The sequence below is a fragment of the Punica granatum genome, chromosome 8 (assembly GCF_007655135.1).
Source record: "Punica granatum isolate Tunisia-2019 chromosome 8, ASM765513v2, whole genome shotgun sequence".
Lineage (NCBI taxonomy): Eukaryota > Viridiplantae > Streptophyta > Magnoliopsida > Myrtales > Lythraceae > Punica > Punica granatum.
In genome coordinates this window covers 10,650,282-10,663,758 of record NC_045134.1, presented here as the reverse complement: position 1 = coordinate 10,663,758, position 13,477 = coordinate 10,650,282, and the positions used below count along the sequence as shown (strand labels likewise).

Below are 13,477 nucleotides of genomic sequence, written 5' to 3'. Positions count from 1 at the left end.
TCGTGCCAAGTTATCTGTTAACTGTTGGAAAAGGAATAAGAGAGCTGTTTTTCTCAATTTGGTTGGAATAATATCGATTGGTCAAACCTTAGATTGGTTGTTTTCACGTGCCGATAGTCGAAATATTCATGGATTTACATAATGTACACACGACATTGTCTTTTTTTTCCCTCTTCGGATTCATGTAAAGCATTACAGACTACTACTGAAAAGGCCATACGGAAAAGGGTTAGATTATGTTTGCGAACATAATAATTAAATAAATAAACAGTGCTCCGATGAGGTATGTTTGAGTAGCGGGGACTGTATAAAGATGGAAGTAATGTAAATTTGAGATCAGAGGAAATTATAGATTGATTTCCTTTTTTTTCTTAAGCTGGGCACTCTATAATTTTGAGTTAATCATAAGATTCAGTTAATTGTTCTTATATTGGATTATAAAATTGGAATAAGTTAGTTGATTTTTTACTCGGTAGACATTAATTTTCACAGTTTTAATTGTATAAAATTGCATTTCTATTTGATTCTATCTTTTTTTTTTGGGCCAATTTGCATCTGTATTTAACAAAATTAAGTTTTTCTTAATGAGTTGACTTGTCATGAAAAGCAAATATATAAAAACGTAAAATTCATAGATTTGATTTTTGAGCACAATATTCCATATTTTATTTCTAATATATCTATATAAGCAGGGGCGGAGCCAACATTTTTATCCAGGGAGGCAAACTTATACTTTTATGACAAAATTTTAAAATTTCAAAGTTCAAGGGGGGAAAATACTAATTTTACATAAAAAAAACTCATACTTTTAGGGTAAAATTTAAAAATTTCAAAGTTGAGGGGGGCAATTGCCACCCTGCTCCTTCATTGGCTCTGCCACTGTATATAAGTATTATTAGATCATAAGTTTGATAAATTTCAACTAGACCTATAAGTAGTTGGGCGTCTATTCACTCCAAAAGCTTAGTTGATAAGGAGCGGAACCCATAACTATCAATTATGTTCTTCAGTTTTTCTCTTTATTTTTCCTGTTGAATATCACGTTTTTGGTCTTGATGCTGTGGATTACTTTTGTAGCATATTGAGGTTTCATCTTTACCACAACAGCTATTTTATGTTCTCGACGATTCCCTTAAATACTTTTCCTTCCATCGACATTTACAAAGATCGTATACATTCCATCTGACCACCAGCAATCAATCAATTAGTAGATTTTAAAATTAACAGAAGGGTCATCTTCTTCTTAATTCTTCTTTTTTCTTTTCTCATCGACTCGGGTAAGCCAACAAGTGCATTGACTCGCTCACTAGTTTTGTACTCAAACAAAAGCTAGGAGTTCATGTCCTTCCACATGTGATGCCAATGAGCTCTCTCTTTCTGCTTCCAATGATGATGTATCGAACGTCCATGCCCCATATGTCTTTGTATCTCTTGATTTAATTTAGTTTGTATTGGGGCTAGGCCATGCTTTTCTACCGAAAAATGCTCAGGGCCACGAACAGCAAACACGGCTTCTCTCCTTCTTGAGATTAAACCATAGTATACAAATATGAGATCTCAATCTAATCCGGTCTCCATCGACCTTAAAATCTTTTATTCATTACATCAAAATTCACCATCACAGTCCAGTATCAAGCTCTCTTTGAAGCACAACAAAAATGATCTGGAATCCATAACTTTCTCCGTCTTACCGGACATGTTTGTTTGGCCTAATTTCAGAACTGATGTATGGAAAGGAAGAAAGAGAAACTGTATTATTATATGGGTCTCTCCCGATGTGACAATCAGAATGAATTAGGAATCAAAGTAAGTTAGCTTTAGGCATCTCACGAGGCAAATTCATATTACAAAAGTTCTTTAGGCATCTCACGAGGCAAATTTACATATAGAAGGCATGTTGAGGGCGCCAAACATTGAGCTTTGACTCCAGTTTGGACCCTGGAAGAACACAGAAATATATCACATGCTAGTCTTCGAACAGCAATATTACGTTTCCTAAAATCATACATCATTTTCAGATTAAGGTAATCGAGAAACATATTGATTACCTTAGGGATGAACAGAGTTATCAGCCTGTATGCGTGTACATAACTGTATCTTCTCGTAGATTCAAGAGTTCTTACTCCCATCCCCTGCAGTAGTAAAGCATGATGGCATTCAAAAATTAGTTCTTCAGCACTTTAAAGACAAAATTACAGATTAAGAAAATGAAAGACCAACAACAGTTTTACAGAATGAAGTGGGATTAGGAAGACATACATGATTTTAATTGATATATCCGTTTCATCGAGGTGAGCCAACTCCTTGAAATGTATTTGCAGATGAGCAATCTTAGGCCAATCTGTTCCCGTATCCTTGAGGCATGCTTCTTCTAAGCGAGGGCATCCTGCAATCCTCACACACTCTAGGGATTTGAGCTTTGATATCTCTTCGGGCAGAGCTGTCAAACTGCCGCATTGAACGATTTCAAGCGTCCTAAGCGATAGCAGATCTCCTATCCACCCTGGCAAAGCCACGAGATTACTCAAGTTACTGAGGTGGAGCACCTCAAGATTGGTGAGATGAAGAAGCCACTCTGGCAGCGATATGAGTTTCGGGATTCCATAGATTGTTAGATATCGGAGGCTCGTGAGTGCTTGAAATTGCAGTGCATTCCCATTCTCATCGACAGAGAGATCAAGCTGGTCGCACTCCCTAATAATAAGTTGTCTAAGCTTGTTCAGATTTTGCATACCATGAGACAGACAGGTCAACTTGGGGCAGCGAGCAATTGTCATTCTGGAGAGAGAAACGAGCCCATGCAGCCACTCGTTTGGCACTATTTCAAGAGTCTTCATCCCCCCAATCGTCAAACGGTTCAAGCTGAGTTTCTCAACGAACCCGTGTCGTATTCCTTCGTTGACATCATAAAGCGTCAGCCTCTCTAGCTGTGGAAGGATTGGCAGAGATGTCAGCTTGGGGCAGTTGACGATAGATAACTGAGAAAGGCGTGGAAAGGACTTTTGTAGCATAGTCTGATGATCCTCCTCTTGCCTAACTATCGTATCAGGAGTCGTTCCTCTTGTGCTCACATCATCGTTGCCCAAAACATTGCTGTTATTGTTATCTATACAGTCGACCATGAATAGAAGGGCCAGCTTCAAGGACTTGAGATGAGGCAGCAGACCCAGTGGAGGAAGATGTTGGAGATTTCTACAATCCCAGAAACTAATCTCAACCAGGTTTGGTACGGAGCTGATCATGTCATCCATTATCCACTGCGGTAGCCTCGCGCTCATGTTATGCATAAGACATAACCATCTGAGATTTGGGTGCGGCTGGAGACCATCTAACATAGCCTCATGATTGTTGAATGCCTCCTCAGCACTATCCAGTGTTCCAACTCTTTCCCACTCTAACACTAACGATTGTAGGCCACCCTTCTTGGTCAAGCTCAGCCCCTTATACTCCAAGACATCCTCCTTCTTGTATCCTAAATTGCTGATGCGAAGGTACCCTCTCAAATTGTCTAGGCTATTCAATTCGTTTAGCTGGGCATGATATTTCCGGGTCGAATGGTCATTGCTGACCACAAAATATGACAATGTATGCAGAGAAGTCAACTCTCCGAGTCCACTGGGCAAATAACTCAGGCTGGTGCACCGTGAAAGGTCAAGATGCCTTAGCTTTACGAGTTTTCTGATGTCTCTTGGCAATTCCTTAAGCTCCTGACACTTAGAGAGTATAAGTGTCTGCAAATTTTGTAACTTGATTATGGAACTGGGGAGTGTGTCAATCGGATTAAAAGAAAGATCAAGTTCTCTGAGATGCTTCAGATTACCGATGGAACTTGGCACCATGCTGATATTTGCATAATTTAGCTTCAGAACACGCATACCTTCGAGCCTTGCAATATCTTTGAGGCAGACCATTGGTGCTATAGAAGTACTGGGACGATAAAGTGGAATTACTGTGCGAAGCTTCTTTGCTTGGTTCAAGCAGATGGGAAGCACCTTTGGTAAATCCTCAACAGATTCACATGATACATGCAGAGTCCTTGCACTACTAGTACTTTCTGCATTCTCGCCAAATGAAACGCACTCATCTCCAGCTACTAATCGAGCGACGTCGTGCATCAGGTCATGCATTTTGCAACTGTACACATTTCCGAGGTCATCTTCTTGCAAGTCTTGAAAGAAGTTCCCACTGACCAAATCCTGGAAGTAATCTTCTCCGATGTCTTCTAGATATCGCCCTGTGTCTGTTGACTGAATGAATCCTTGTGCCATCCATAATCGAATAAGAAGGTTCTTATTAATCCGATGGTTTTTTGGGAACAATGAACAATATGCAAAGCATTGCTTCAAATGAGAAGGGAGATGATCGTAACTCAGCCTAAGAATCCTTAGAATAGCATCGTCTTGCCGCATGATATCTATCTTCGAGAGTTGTTGATCTTTAATGTACATCCAGTCATCTTTCTTGTTCTTAACAAAGAGCAAATTTGCCAAGCACCTGATGGCTAGAGGGACCCCCTTACACTTTGCGGTTATCTCCTAAGCCATGGAGATGAACTCGGGATCTTTTTCGTCTTCCCCTTGTCTAAAAGCCATCCTCATGAACAAAGCTTGGGACATTTCTTCAGACAAGCCTCTCAAAAAGTACAGTCGTAGAACCGTGCGAGTTATCTCGGCAACTAAATTCAGTCGAGTAGTGATCAAAATCTTGCTTCCCCGCGCTCCTCCCATCAACAGAGTCTTGAGGCTCAACCACTTTTGGCGGTCCTCACTCCAGAAATCATCTAGGACCAACAAGTACTTTTTCCCATCGATTCTTCTTCGGAGCTCATTTTGCAACTGTTCCATCTCCATTTCCATTTTCCCTTCCGAACCAATAATCTGCCTCATGATGGCTTTTGCATCGAAGACATCAGTCACGCAGGCCCAGACTCTTTCCTCGAAATGGCTCTTGATCCTTTCATCGTTGAAAACACACTGCGCGAGCGCCGTCTTTCCTAACCCTCCAATTCCGACAATCGGAATGACGGAAACAGCTTCTTCTGCATCCTTTTCTAATAAAACTTCTACAATCTCTCTTTTACTGTCATCTCGCCCGATAATCTCTTGGTCAAGTATAAAGGAGTGCGTCAGCTCCCTCCTCCTGCCTCTGGTCTCACCCCGGACATCCGTGACAGGACGCTCCTCCAGCTCCAAGAGTAGAAGCTGCCTGTCTTTAGCAATGGAATCTATCTTCTGTCTAACGGCCCTGATTCTACGAGACACTTTCAGCATAAAAAACGGGTTCAGGCAGCTCGAGAACAACTTGCTCACCGGGTCGGTCCTCAGCTTGCGACGCAACTCAGCAGTCGAGATCTCGTCCAGCAGGTCCTCCGCATCGCGGAAAGCAACCTTAAGCCTCTGAAGCCATGTCTTGACTTTGGGGATCTTGTCGTACTTCCCCTCGGCATCGAGCAGGACCGGCTCGATGATCGAGATCGTGCCACTGAGAGCCTCGAGCTCGTCCCTGGTTCCCCAGAACTGCCTGATCTCCTTGAGAGCGTCGGAGGCCAAGGTCCCGAGGATGTTCTGGACAATGCCCAGGACAACTGCCTCAGCCATATCGTTAAAAGTCTGCGAACGAAAGTAAGGGAATCGATGAAGGGGAATGGCTGTTTGCTTTGTGCTCGAAGAGTATGAAGTAAAGGCGACGGAGAACGCCCGGGGTCAGAGCAAAATTAGCTATTGACTTCACTGTTAGCAGCGAGTGAGGATTTCCCCTCTAGCATCCACTTTTTTTTTTTAATAAATTAATTTGTAAACTAAAATCCCCGCACTAACGCTGGCCTGGACCAACATAAATATATTGTCAAGTGTGCGCCCTCACAGTTTGTTTAATGATTTTTTTGGTAGGCCATTTGTTTAATGATTTAACAAGCTCGTATTTGTCGGAATGGCACGTTTGTACACATGGGGGGATGATTCATTTAACCTAACCCCACCCGACTCCCTAGGCTCCCTCTAGATATGCCCCCACCAATTTTCCCCTTTATTAAATTTGTTAAAATCATCAAATTGGGTTAATTTACTGCATCCCGATGTGGGGTGCGATCGAGACGAACCACGTGCTCCAAGCTCCGATCACCTCCAGCAGGAGAGACCGGTATTGCTTCCTAGAAACCCCCTCCATCGCTTAAGTCAGCTAGGTGTTCTTTAAAAAGAAATATTCACTTTATAAAGAAATATTCACTTTATAAAAATCTCCCATTCTCTCTCCTCTCTCTCCCTTGCCATTACTTCTTCCTTCATTATGTATTTTTTCTCTCCCATCTATCAATTTCTTTCTATTATTAATTTTATTAATTAAAATTTTGGCTAATGAAAAGTTCCTTCCTTATCTTTATGAAAAACATGTATATATTTGAAAATGATGAAGAATAATTATAATCTTTATGGAGTTTTTAATTAATAAACAGGCGTATAAATTATCAATTTTCATTTTTATCGAATAAATTAATTAGTGATTCCCATTAGTAGCACGAGCCAACGTCTAATGGTTAAATATGTATCTCTATTTATTATATATAAGACAGCTAAGGTTTTTTTAAAAAATCACGTTAGAATATTATTGGGCTGATTTGTTAGATATGGCCTTAAGACAATTAATGCCCTTTAGGCCCATCAAGCCCCACACACACACTTCTTGAAAGTTTTACCGCCATCCTATGCTGCTTTTTATCTCGTTTACTTATTTAAGAGAAATAGCTGAACATGTCCTTGAGTTATCTGTTTTGATGTGCTATAATTTTACGATATGACCACCAGAGTTGATGGCCTAATGGTTACAAGACTACTTTCATGTGGTTTGGTAACCTAAGGTTCCAAGTTCAAATTCCTTCTATATATTTATATCAAAACATTTGCTAGAAAATGTGCTCTTCACGTAAACTTAGGGGATACTAGCTTTTGTCAACTATATTAGATTTTTGATGGTGCTACGCTGACAGGGCCAGTACTGGCGCTGGTTGTTCAGTTCATTCTATATATACTGTGGTTGAACATGAGATTCCAAAAATTGCATAGCGGGGACGATAAGGTCGTCATCACTACTGACCGTCATTTATTTATATAAAAAAAAAAGTTCAGGATGTGAGACTGGCTTGGTGAGGTTATTAGGAAGAAGTTTGGTGCTTGTTCAGAATTTTTTTGAAATTGGGTTTAAGTAACTTATTGGTCATTTACAAATTGCTCTTATAGTTTGAGTTAATTTTCTTAAAATACAATTAATCATATCATCACTTGCATGAATTGTGAGATAGAAGCTTGTTTAGTGTATGACTAGGGAGATATATCATACTGACTGGGGTGTATTGATAGTGTTAATATTATTGATCGGGCCATGGAATTTATATTGTGATATTACTATTTTATCCTTTGGGTTGGTAGTTTATTTTGCTTCTATTTAATTGATCAGAGAGAGAATATTTAATCAAATCATACAAAAAAATAACTGTTGCAGGACGCCAACTCTTTCCATCATGCAGTGGTATAGATAGCGTAGGTATAGTAGTATATAGAGAAAAGAGGAAAGAGGTGGGCCAGAGCTGGGTCGAGACACGTGAGAGGGTCCATGTGTTTGTGGTAGGAGACCGGCAACAAACAAGAGAGGAGGGGTGAGCTCTAGGCAAAGCTGGAGGAGCTGATTTCGGCGATCGAGCTTTCAGGTTACCAGCCTGTAATGGACGAGATGGTGCATCACGAGTCGATAGTTGAGGCAGAGAGGAGAGAAAGGCTTCGGCACCCTAGGAAGAAGCTGGCAGCGGGATTCGGGCTCCTGGAGGGCATCACACTGCAGGGTAGGGCACTCAGGATTGGGAAGAACTTCAGGATCTGTAGGGACTGCCATGAGGGGCTCAAGTACCTGAGCAGAGTTGTAAATTAAGACCATAGTGAAGGACGCGAACAGATACCACAGATTTTCCAGTGGAGTCTGAAATTGTCGGTATTTTTGGTGACCCCAACTTCATAAAATGGTTCCATTTCTTCACTTAAACTTTTTCACGTGAAAACACGTTCATTGAGATAACATCTTAAAAGATAGATTCTTACTTTATTGTCTTGCAAAACAAAACTCACATGCTCTAGTGAACAGAAGTCGAGCATGGCATGTATCGCATCAAAGTTTGTTGCTCTTAATTGAATTATGTCCCGTCTGTCTCCGGCCTTTTAGTTAATAGACAATAATCAAAGCACCAGAAACACTAACGCATACTGTTCAATAACTCTGAAAATATATAATGAAGTCAATAATCCAAGGATAGAGCTCCACCGGAACACAAGAAAGCCCATCTGACAAAATTCAAATTACTCAAAACTCCCTAAACTGAAACAAAGTGCAAGATGCAGGTGCTATATCACCCCGAGTTCCCGACCAAAGAACAGCAAGAAAATTTAAGGACTCTTAAACGATTGCGTTGGCAGCACTTGCAATTCTGGGCCACAGATCAGCACACTCCTTCCCAATAGGACCAGTGATAGCAGAACCTAAAGCAAGCCAGAGACGAGAGTCAGAAATCTTGGAAAATTAGCCAAAGATGCGCGAATCTCACAAATCAGAGCGTATCAGATAAGGAGGTATGTAAGTGCATCGAAAATTATAGAGAGCTGTACCTTTCATCTCTCCCTTAGGGTTCACAATAACACCAGCATTATCTGCAAATAAATGAATTGATCATCAGTAAACATCAGCAAAGAAACTACCCAAAACAATGCACATGCCCAGGCCGAACCAAGCTCCACAATACATATATATAAGCAACAAAGGCTAGGAACAACTGCAACATTGTGCAGCTACATGAAGAGCTAAATTGCTGGCAGTCACAAAAATGTAGAGCCCAGATGGAGCAGATGTGAACATTGAAGGGCAAGAACATCTGTAATGAAGGACATGACTCACTTTTCCAGACTCGTAACCGTATCAACCACTGACATTAGGTGGATACCTGACTAATGTCCAGGGACAACTCAAGCAGCATATGAATACAAGTCAACAAGCATATCAAACAAGTACGAGAACCTAAGTAGTTTGGAGGATGGAATGACAGACAGCCTCGCTGATGTCTGAAGCAGTTGATAACAAGTGTGAATTACAAAAGACATTAACTGAGTAGTGTCCCAACCTTGACAGGGATGATAATAGAATTTTAACATCTGGTGTAGGGGTAGGTTGGAAAGCTACTATAGCTGGCTATGGGACGTGCAAAGAAACTACCCAAAACAATTCTTCACACCACATCACCAGCATAAAAAAGAGTCAACGTCGCCTATGAAATATATGACAAGCAAGACAAAAATGTCCATAAAACCCAATAGCAGACAATCTTAACTGTGAGAAACGAACCGAACTGCATCAACAAAACTCAAAACATAACAAAGTACTGGCAGTTCAATAAGCACTATAAAAGTATCGACCTTCGAAGTACATGTAGACACCGTCCTTTCTGCGCCAGGGCTTGCGCTGTCTCACGATGACGGCGGGCATCACCTTCTTCCTGAGGTCAGGCTTCCCCTTCTTGACAGTGGCCATAACCATGTCCCCGACACAGGCAGAGGGCAGCCTGTTAAGACGACCCTTGATCCCCTTCACGGAGATGATGTACAAGTTCTTGGCCCCGGTGTTATCGGCACAGTTAACCGTGGCCGCCACCGGGAGACCCAGCGACATCCTGAACTTGTTACCCGCCGATCCTCCGCGTCCTATAAGCCCAAAAAAAAAAAACATCAACTCCTCAGTCTTCACACTCTCTCCGATAACTTCACATTCATTTTACACAATAACAGGGCATCTGTAAATAACTTCCGTCATCGCAAATTCCAACAAAATTCACCGCCATTACAACAACAGTAGATTTAAGATTTAAGATTCAGAAGTCTTAATACATTCATAATGAAATTGAGATTTCTCCAACCCGAATATACATCAGAAAGTCAGCGAATCTTCAGCTACATGTCATAAACTATCAGCAGACGTGATCAAGCCTTAATTCTACAAAAAGAAAATGTACATGTTCACAGGTAAAACGAACGGATAGCACAACTTAGTCCGCATGGATTCTCATATGAAGCAAACAGAAAAGGGAAGAAGACTGTGAAGAAGGAGAAGCTCGGGGAGAGAGAGAGAACCGACCTCGCTTCGACATCTTCGACGGCTACAGAGAAACCCAGAACTCGATTAGGGTTTTGAGCTGCTTATAAAGGGAGTAGCGTTGCGGGGGAGAGCCAACAGCGGCAACTAGGGTTTCCATTTTAAGTTCATGAAATTACAATGGAGCCCGCATGCTCTTCAAAATTATAGAACGGTGCCTGAAGTTTTCGTCAACTTATTATTCCGTCCGCGACCAGTTTTCTTTGGACGAAGTTATGATATCAGCTTTTTTGTGAATGGTGAACGAAGAAGTCAAGACCACAGCCCTTAGCAAGCAAAAACTTACAAAATTTATTGATTGAATTTTCACGGTATATATAGATAAAAAAAATGAAGAAATTTTTTTTCTTGATTGAATATTCACCTATGGAGATAAAAAAAAAATTGAACAGATAATTCTACTGTAAAATTTGATGGCATGATTAGAGAGATTTTTTAAGAAAAATCTAAAATTAGTAAATTTAATATCAATAAATCTCCGGAGCATACCACTAAACTCAGGAAAGGATTGCTAGGGTTAGTTGAGAAATGAGACGTAAAGAAATCTCTTCTTTATGTGATAGAAGATTTTTTATCGAATGCTATTAGACTATGTTTATCATTTTGCTTTTTCTTTGAATTTTCATTTATTTGTCATTTTACAATGATTGGGGAGCAATATTTTTGTTTGTTATAGTTGAGAGAGTAGGAATTTCATTTAAAAAATTTTGGGAGTAACATCTACAAGGGGTTTAAAGTTGAATAGATAGTCTTGTGAGTTTCAGATGGAAGCTAGGTTGATTGCAGGATACTCGAGATTTCTAGATATATCGCGCCTCACTTTGTCGCCCTATGTGGGAACTTACCTAATAAGCCATGCTGCTAATGACAAGATCACAAACTCAACAAGCGGAAAGAACGATTTCTCATCGGCCTCTGCCCTGCTTAGTGCCTAGATACATACTGACAGGAGCACTCTTTTGTGCACTGTCTCAAACAGAGTGAGTGATCATGTCTATGTTGGCTATTGATCAGTACTCTATCATTCACCTGCTGCTGAAATGAGAAGGGCAAATAAAATCTTTGCTGGTTGTTTCATGTTATTGTTCTATGATTGTTGGAATGGTAATTAACTGTATCACATCGCCAAGAAGAACTATTGGACCTTCAACAATCACCCCGAAGTTGCACACAACCAGGCAGTCTGATTGAGCATGGCGCTTGAATCTCTTGGAGTATAACTTACGCCCTTTACGTTTGAGAACTTCAGTTTTACAGCATTTTTTTGGTAGGAATTTGTTGTGCAAGGATAGAAATCGGGCTATTTTGCTGTGGATTAGTGATGCTTTGATTTCAAACGTAACAAAATCACAAACTGTTAGTCTAATTTGTTGTATATCCTTGGCGAAGAGAACTTCGGGATCTTTAACCACCGATGCCTAAAGCGCACGCCTCCACGGATTTTGACTGGGGAACGTGTTCTCTTGGACTTCCTGACAAATAAGTTCCAGCATCTTCGTTTGAGGTTCTTAGCTCTTGAGGTACTAGCTAAACTACTCATGCACCACAACCTGCATATACAGAGTGGGGATCAAGAATTTCCTCAAAGATTTGTTTTAGTATGAGCTGAAACCGGACCAAACCAAGAATGGTGAATTATATGTCCAGGTTTACAGAGAAGGTATGCTTTCCGTTCCGATTCAAAAAGGTTGTAATCTAGCTGGATTCTTAGCTTCGCTAACTGACACAAAGGAAGCATAATTTTTCATCATAGAAAAATTTGCATTATCCTGTTTGGAAACTTTTTAGCTGAAGATATGATCATACCTTTAGGTTCCTCTTCGTGCTCTCTTTCTTCTTCTAAGCCTTCACTGTGAAGGATCTGTAGTTTGAAAAATGAACACAAAACATCCGGGTAACAGTCAGAAATTCGATAGCTGTATTTGAAGGTATGATACTGGTTCATCACCTTGACAAGACTGTCCAAGCGCTTTCTCATCCTTCTCTGTATAAAGCCTCGGGTGCACTATGTGAACAATCAACACGACTTAATGCTTGCAATAATTCTCGTAAAGGTAATAGAATCTGCTGTTGTTTCATTCTTTTACCTTCACGTGATATTTGACGAAGGCATGGAAATTCAGTAAACTCCATACTGTCTTATCCAGCCTTTTGCCTTTCACATGATGTGAAGTAATATCTGCATCACCGATAAGTGCACTGTGTTAAGAGGTGAGTTAAACTGCTGATCCTTCTTCTTTATTATCCTTAAGTCTTCTCTTGTCTACCAATTTAATTGTATCAGAATGTCGGTCGGACTTGGACCCACAAGCGAGCCTGGGAATCCGTGCCTTGACCAGTCACTGCCAGTCCGGTTCTGAAAAACTTCCTTGGAAATGATGATTATGTAACAAAGTGAGTGCATACCGAACGAAACGAAACCGCAGTTGGTGCTCAGATCTTCAAGTGGTTCCCCTCTCAACTCGGCAGGAGGGATGGGTGACCATGTACATGGAGGTGCTTTGGCCCATGCTTCTGAACTTCCCACATCCATGAGTTCCTGATTTTCGAAAAGAAAGCATAATAATTATCACTGAACTTTTCATTTAAGGCACCTAAATCAACAGAAGATACACAAAAGAAATTGGATTGGTCTTGTATACTGTTCAGACAGACCTGAAAAAATGCGGTTGCTATGATCACATCTGGGTCTTCTTTGAATCGCATAGGAAAAACCGCTGTGATCTTCTGTGGCTGTCAATTTAAAATTTGCATCATTTTAGACCGCTTTGCAGATTTATATGGACAAAGTTGGGATATATTGGTGGTCATGCGTGAGAGTTCATCTTTCTTTCTGTTGATCTTGCTAATCATGGTGAGTTCCCGAGTGTGAGACTGACTTACCTGCCTGATGACAAAGAAGGGCTCTCTGTGGTGATAGACGAGTTTGATTGGCCTGTACATTCCTTGAAGCTGCTCCTGAGAGTTGACATTCTGCAGCATCTCTTTCAGCTGACAGCTTGTTGGGCTTCCCTCCAATTTGGAGGAAGTTGGGCTCAAATTGTATTGGGCTTTTATCGGGCTTTAATAGGCCCAAGAACCCAGTTTTGTTAGGGTTTATATTTCAGCATATATATATATATATGGCAGCAGAGAACAGTTGAACAACAGAGCTGCAGATTTGAAGAAGCGGCAGAACAGCAGCAGCAAAGGGGCAGCAGAACAGCACAGCAGAACAGAGGCAGCGCGCAGCTGGAGATCAAACCTCGATCGGGACGTCAAACGAACTCCGATTGAGACGAAATTTTGACAGCAGCTT

At 40.8% G+C, this 13,477-nt stretch overlaps 4 protein-coding genes across 4 annotated transcripts; all 4 read right to left on the bottom strand.

Annotated features, from left to right (window-relative positions):
• Positions 1–1,577: 1,577 nt before the first annotated feature.
• Positions 1,578–4,556, bottom strand: LOC116188614 (putative disease resistance protein RGA4). The gene is made up of 3 exons (XM_031518076.1): positions 2,260–4,556; positions 2,049–2,132; positions 1,578–1,938 (listed from the first exon to the last, which is right to left on the bottom strand). Exons 1-2 carry the CDS (start codon positions 4,446–4,448, stop codon positions 2,120–2,122), a joined length of 2,202 nt encoding a protein of 733 aa, XP_031373936.1. The 5' UTR covers positions 4,449–4,556; the 3' UTR covers positions 1,578–1,938; positions 2,049–2,119.
• LOC116188615 (disease resistance protein RGA2-like) lies at positions 4,410–5,771 on the bottom strand. Its single transcript, XM_031518077.1, has one exon. The coding sequence runs from the start codon at positions 5,595–5,597 to the stop codon at positions 4,536–4,538; it is 1,062 nt and encodes a 353-aa protein (XP_031373937.1). The 5' UTR covers positions 5,598–5,771; the 3' UTR covers positions 4,410–4,535.
• A 2,473-nt stretch (positions 5,772–8,244) lies between these two features.
• Positions 8,245–10,316, bottom strand: LOC116189634 (60S ribosomal protein L23). Its single transcript, XM_031519386.1, has 4 exons — positions 10,162–10,316; positions 9,447–9,731; positions 8,646–8,687; positions 8,245–8,519 (listed from the first exon to the last, which is right to left on the bottom strand). Exons 1-4 carry the CDS (start codon positions 10,172–10,174, stop codon positions 8,437–8,439), a joined length of 423 nt encoding a protein of 140 aa, XP_031375246.1. The 5' UTR covers positions 10,175–10,316; the 3' UTR covers positions 8,245–8,436.
• Positions 10,317–11,715: 1,399 nt separating this feature from the next.
• On the bottom strand, positions 11,716–13,161 carry LOC116188727 (actin-related protein 2/3 complex subunit 2B-like). The gene is made up of 7 exons (XM_031518213.1): positions 13,063–13,161; positions 12,835–12,912; positions 12,586–12,718; positions 12,267–12,358; positions 12,128–12,184; positions 11,986–12,040; positions 11,716–11,729 (listed from the first exon to the last, which is right to left on the bottom strand). The coding sequence occupies exons 1-7, from the start codon at positions 13,159–13,161 to the stop codon at positions 11,716–11,718; spliced, it is 528 nt and encodes a 175-aa protein (XP_031374073.1).
• Between the last annotated feature and the right edge of the window lie 316 nt (positions 13,162–13,477).

Excerpts from the sequence above, each read along its gene's own strand:
- LOC116188727 (XM_031518213.1), bottom strand. The coding sequence starts at position 13,161 with ATGCTGCAGAATGTCAACTCTCAGGAGCAGCTTCAAGGAATGTACAGG. Across the intron at positions 12,913-13,062 it reads CCTTCTTTGTCATCAGGCAG|CCACAGAAGATCACAGCGGT; the intron begins GTAAGTCAGTCT and ends TTAAATTGACAG. Across the intron at positions 12,359-12,585 it reads CTGCGGTTTCGTTTCGTTCG|ATATTACTTCACATCATGTG; the intron begins GTATGCACTCAC and ends TCGGTGATGCAG.
- LOC116188614 (XM_031518076.1), bottom strand. The coding sequence starts at position 4,448 with ATGTACATTAAAGATCAACAACTCTCGAAGATAGATATCATGCGGCAA.
- LOC116188615 (XM_031518077.1), bottom strand. The coding sequence starts at position 5,597 with ATGGCTGAGGCAGTTGTCCTGGGCATTGTCCAGAACATCCTCGGGACC.
- LOC116189634 (XM_031519386.1), bottom strand. Across the intron at positions 8,688-9,446 it reads TGTCTACATGTACTTCGAAG|ATAATGCTGGTGTTATTGTG; the intron begins GTCGATACTTTT and ends ATTTATTTGCAG. Across the intron at positions 8,520-8,645 it reads CCCTAAGGGAGAGATGAAAG|GTTCTGCTATCACTGGTCCT; the intron begins GTACAGCTCTCT and ends GGCTTGCTTTAG.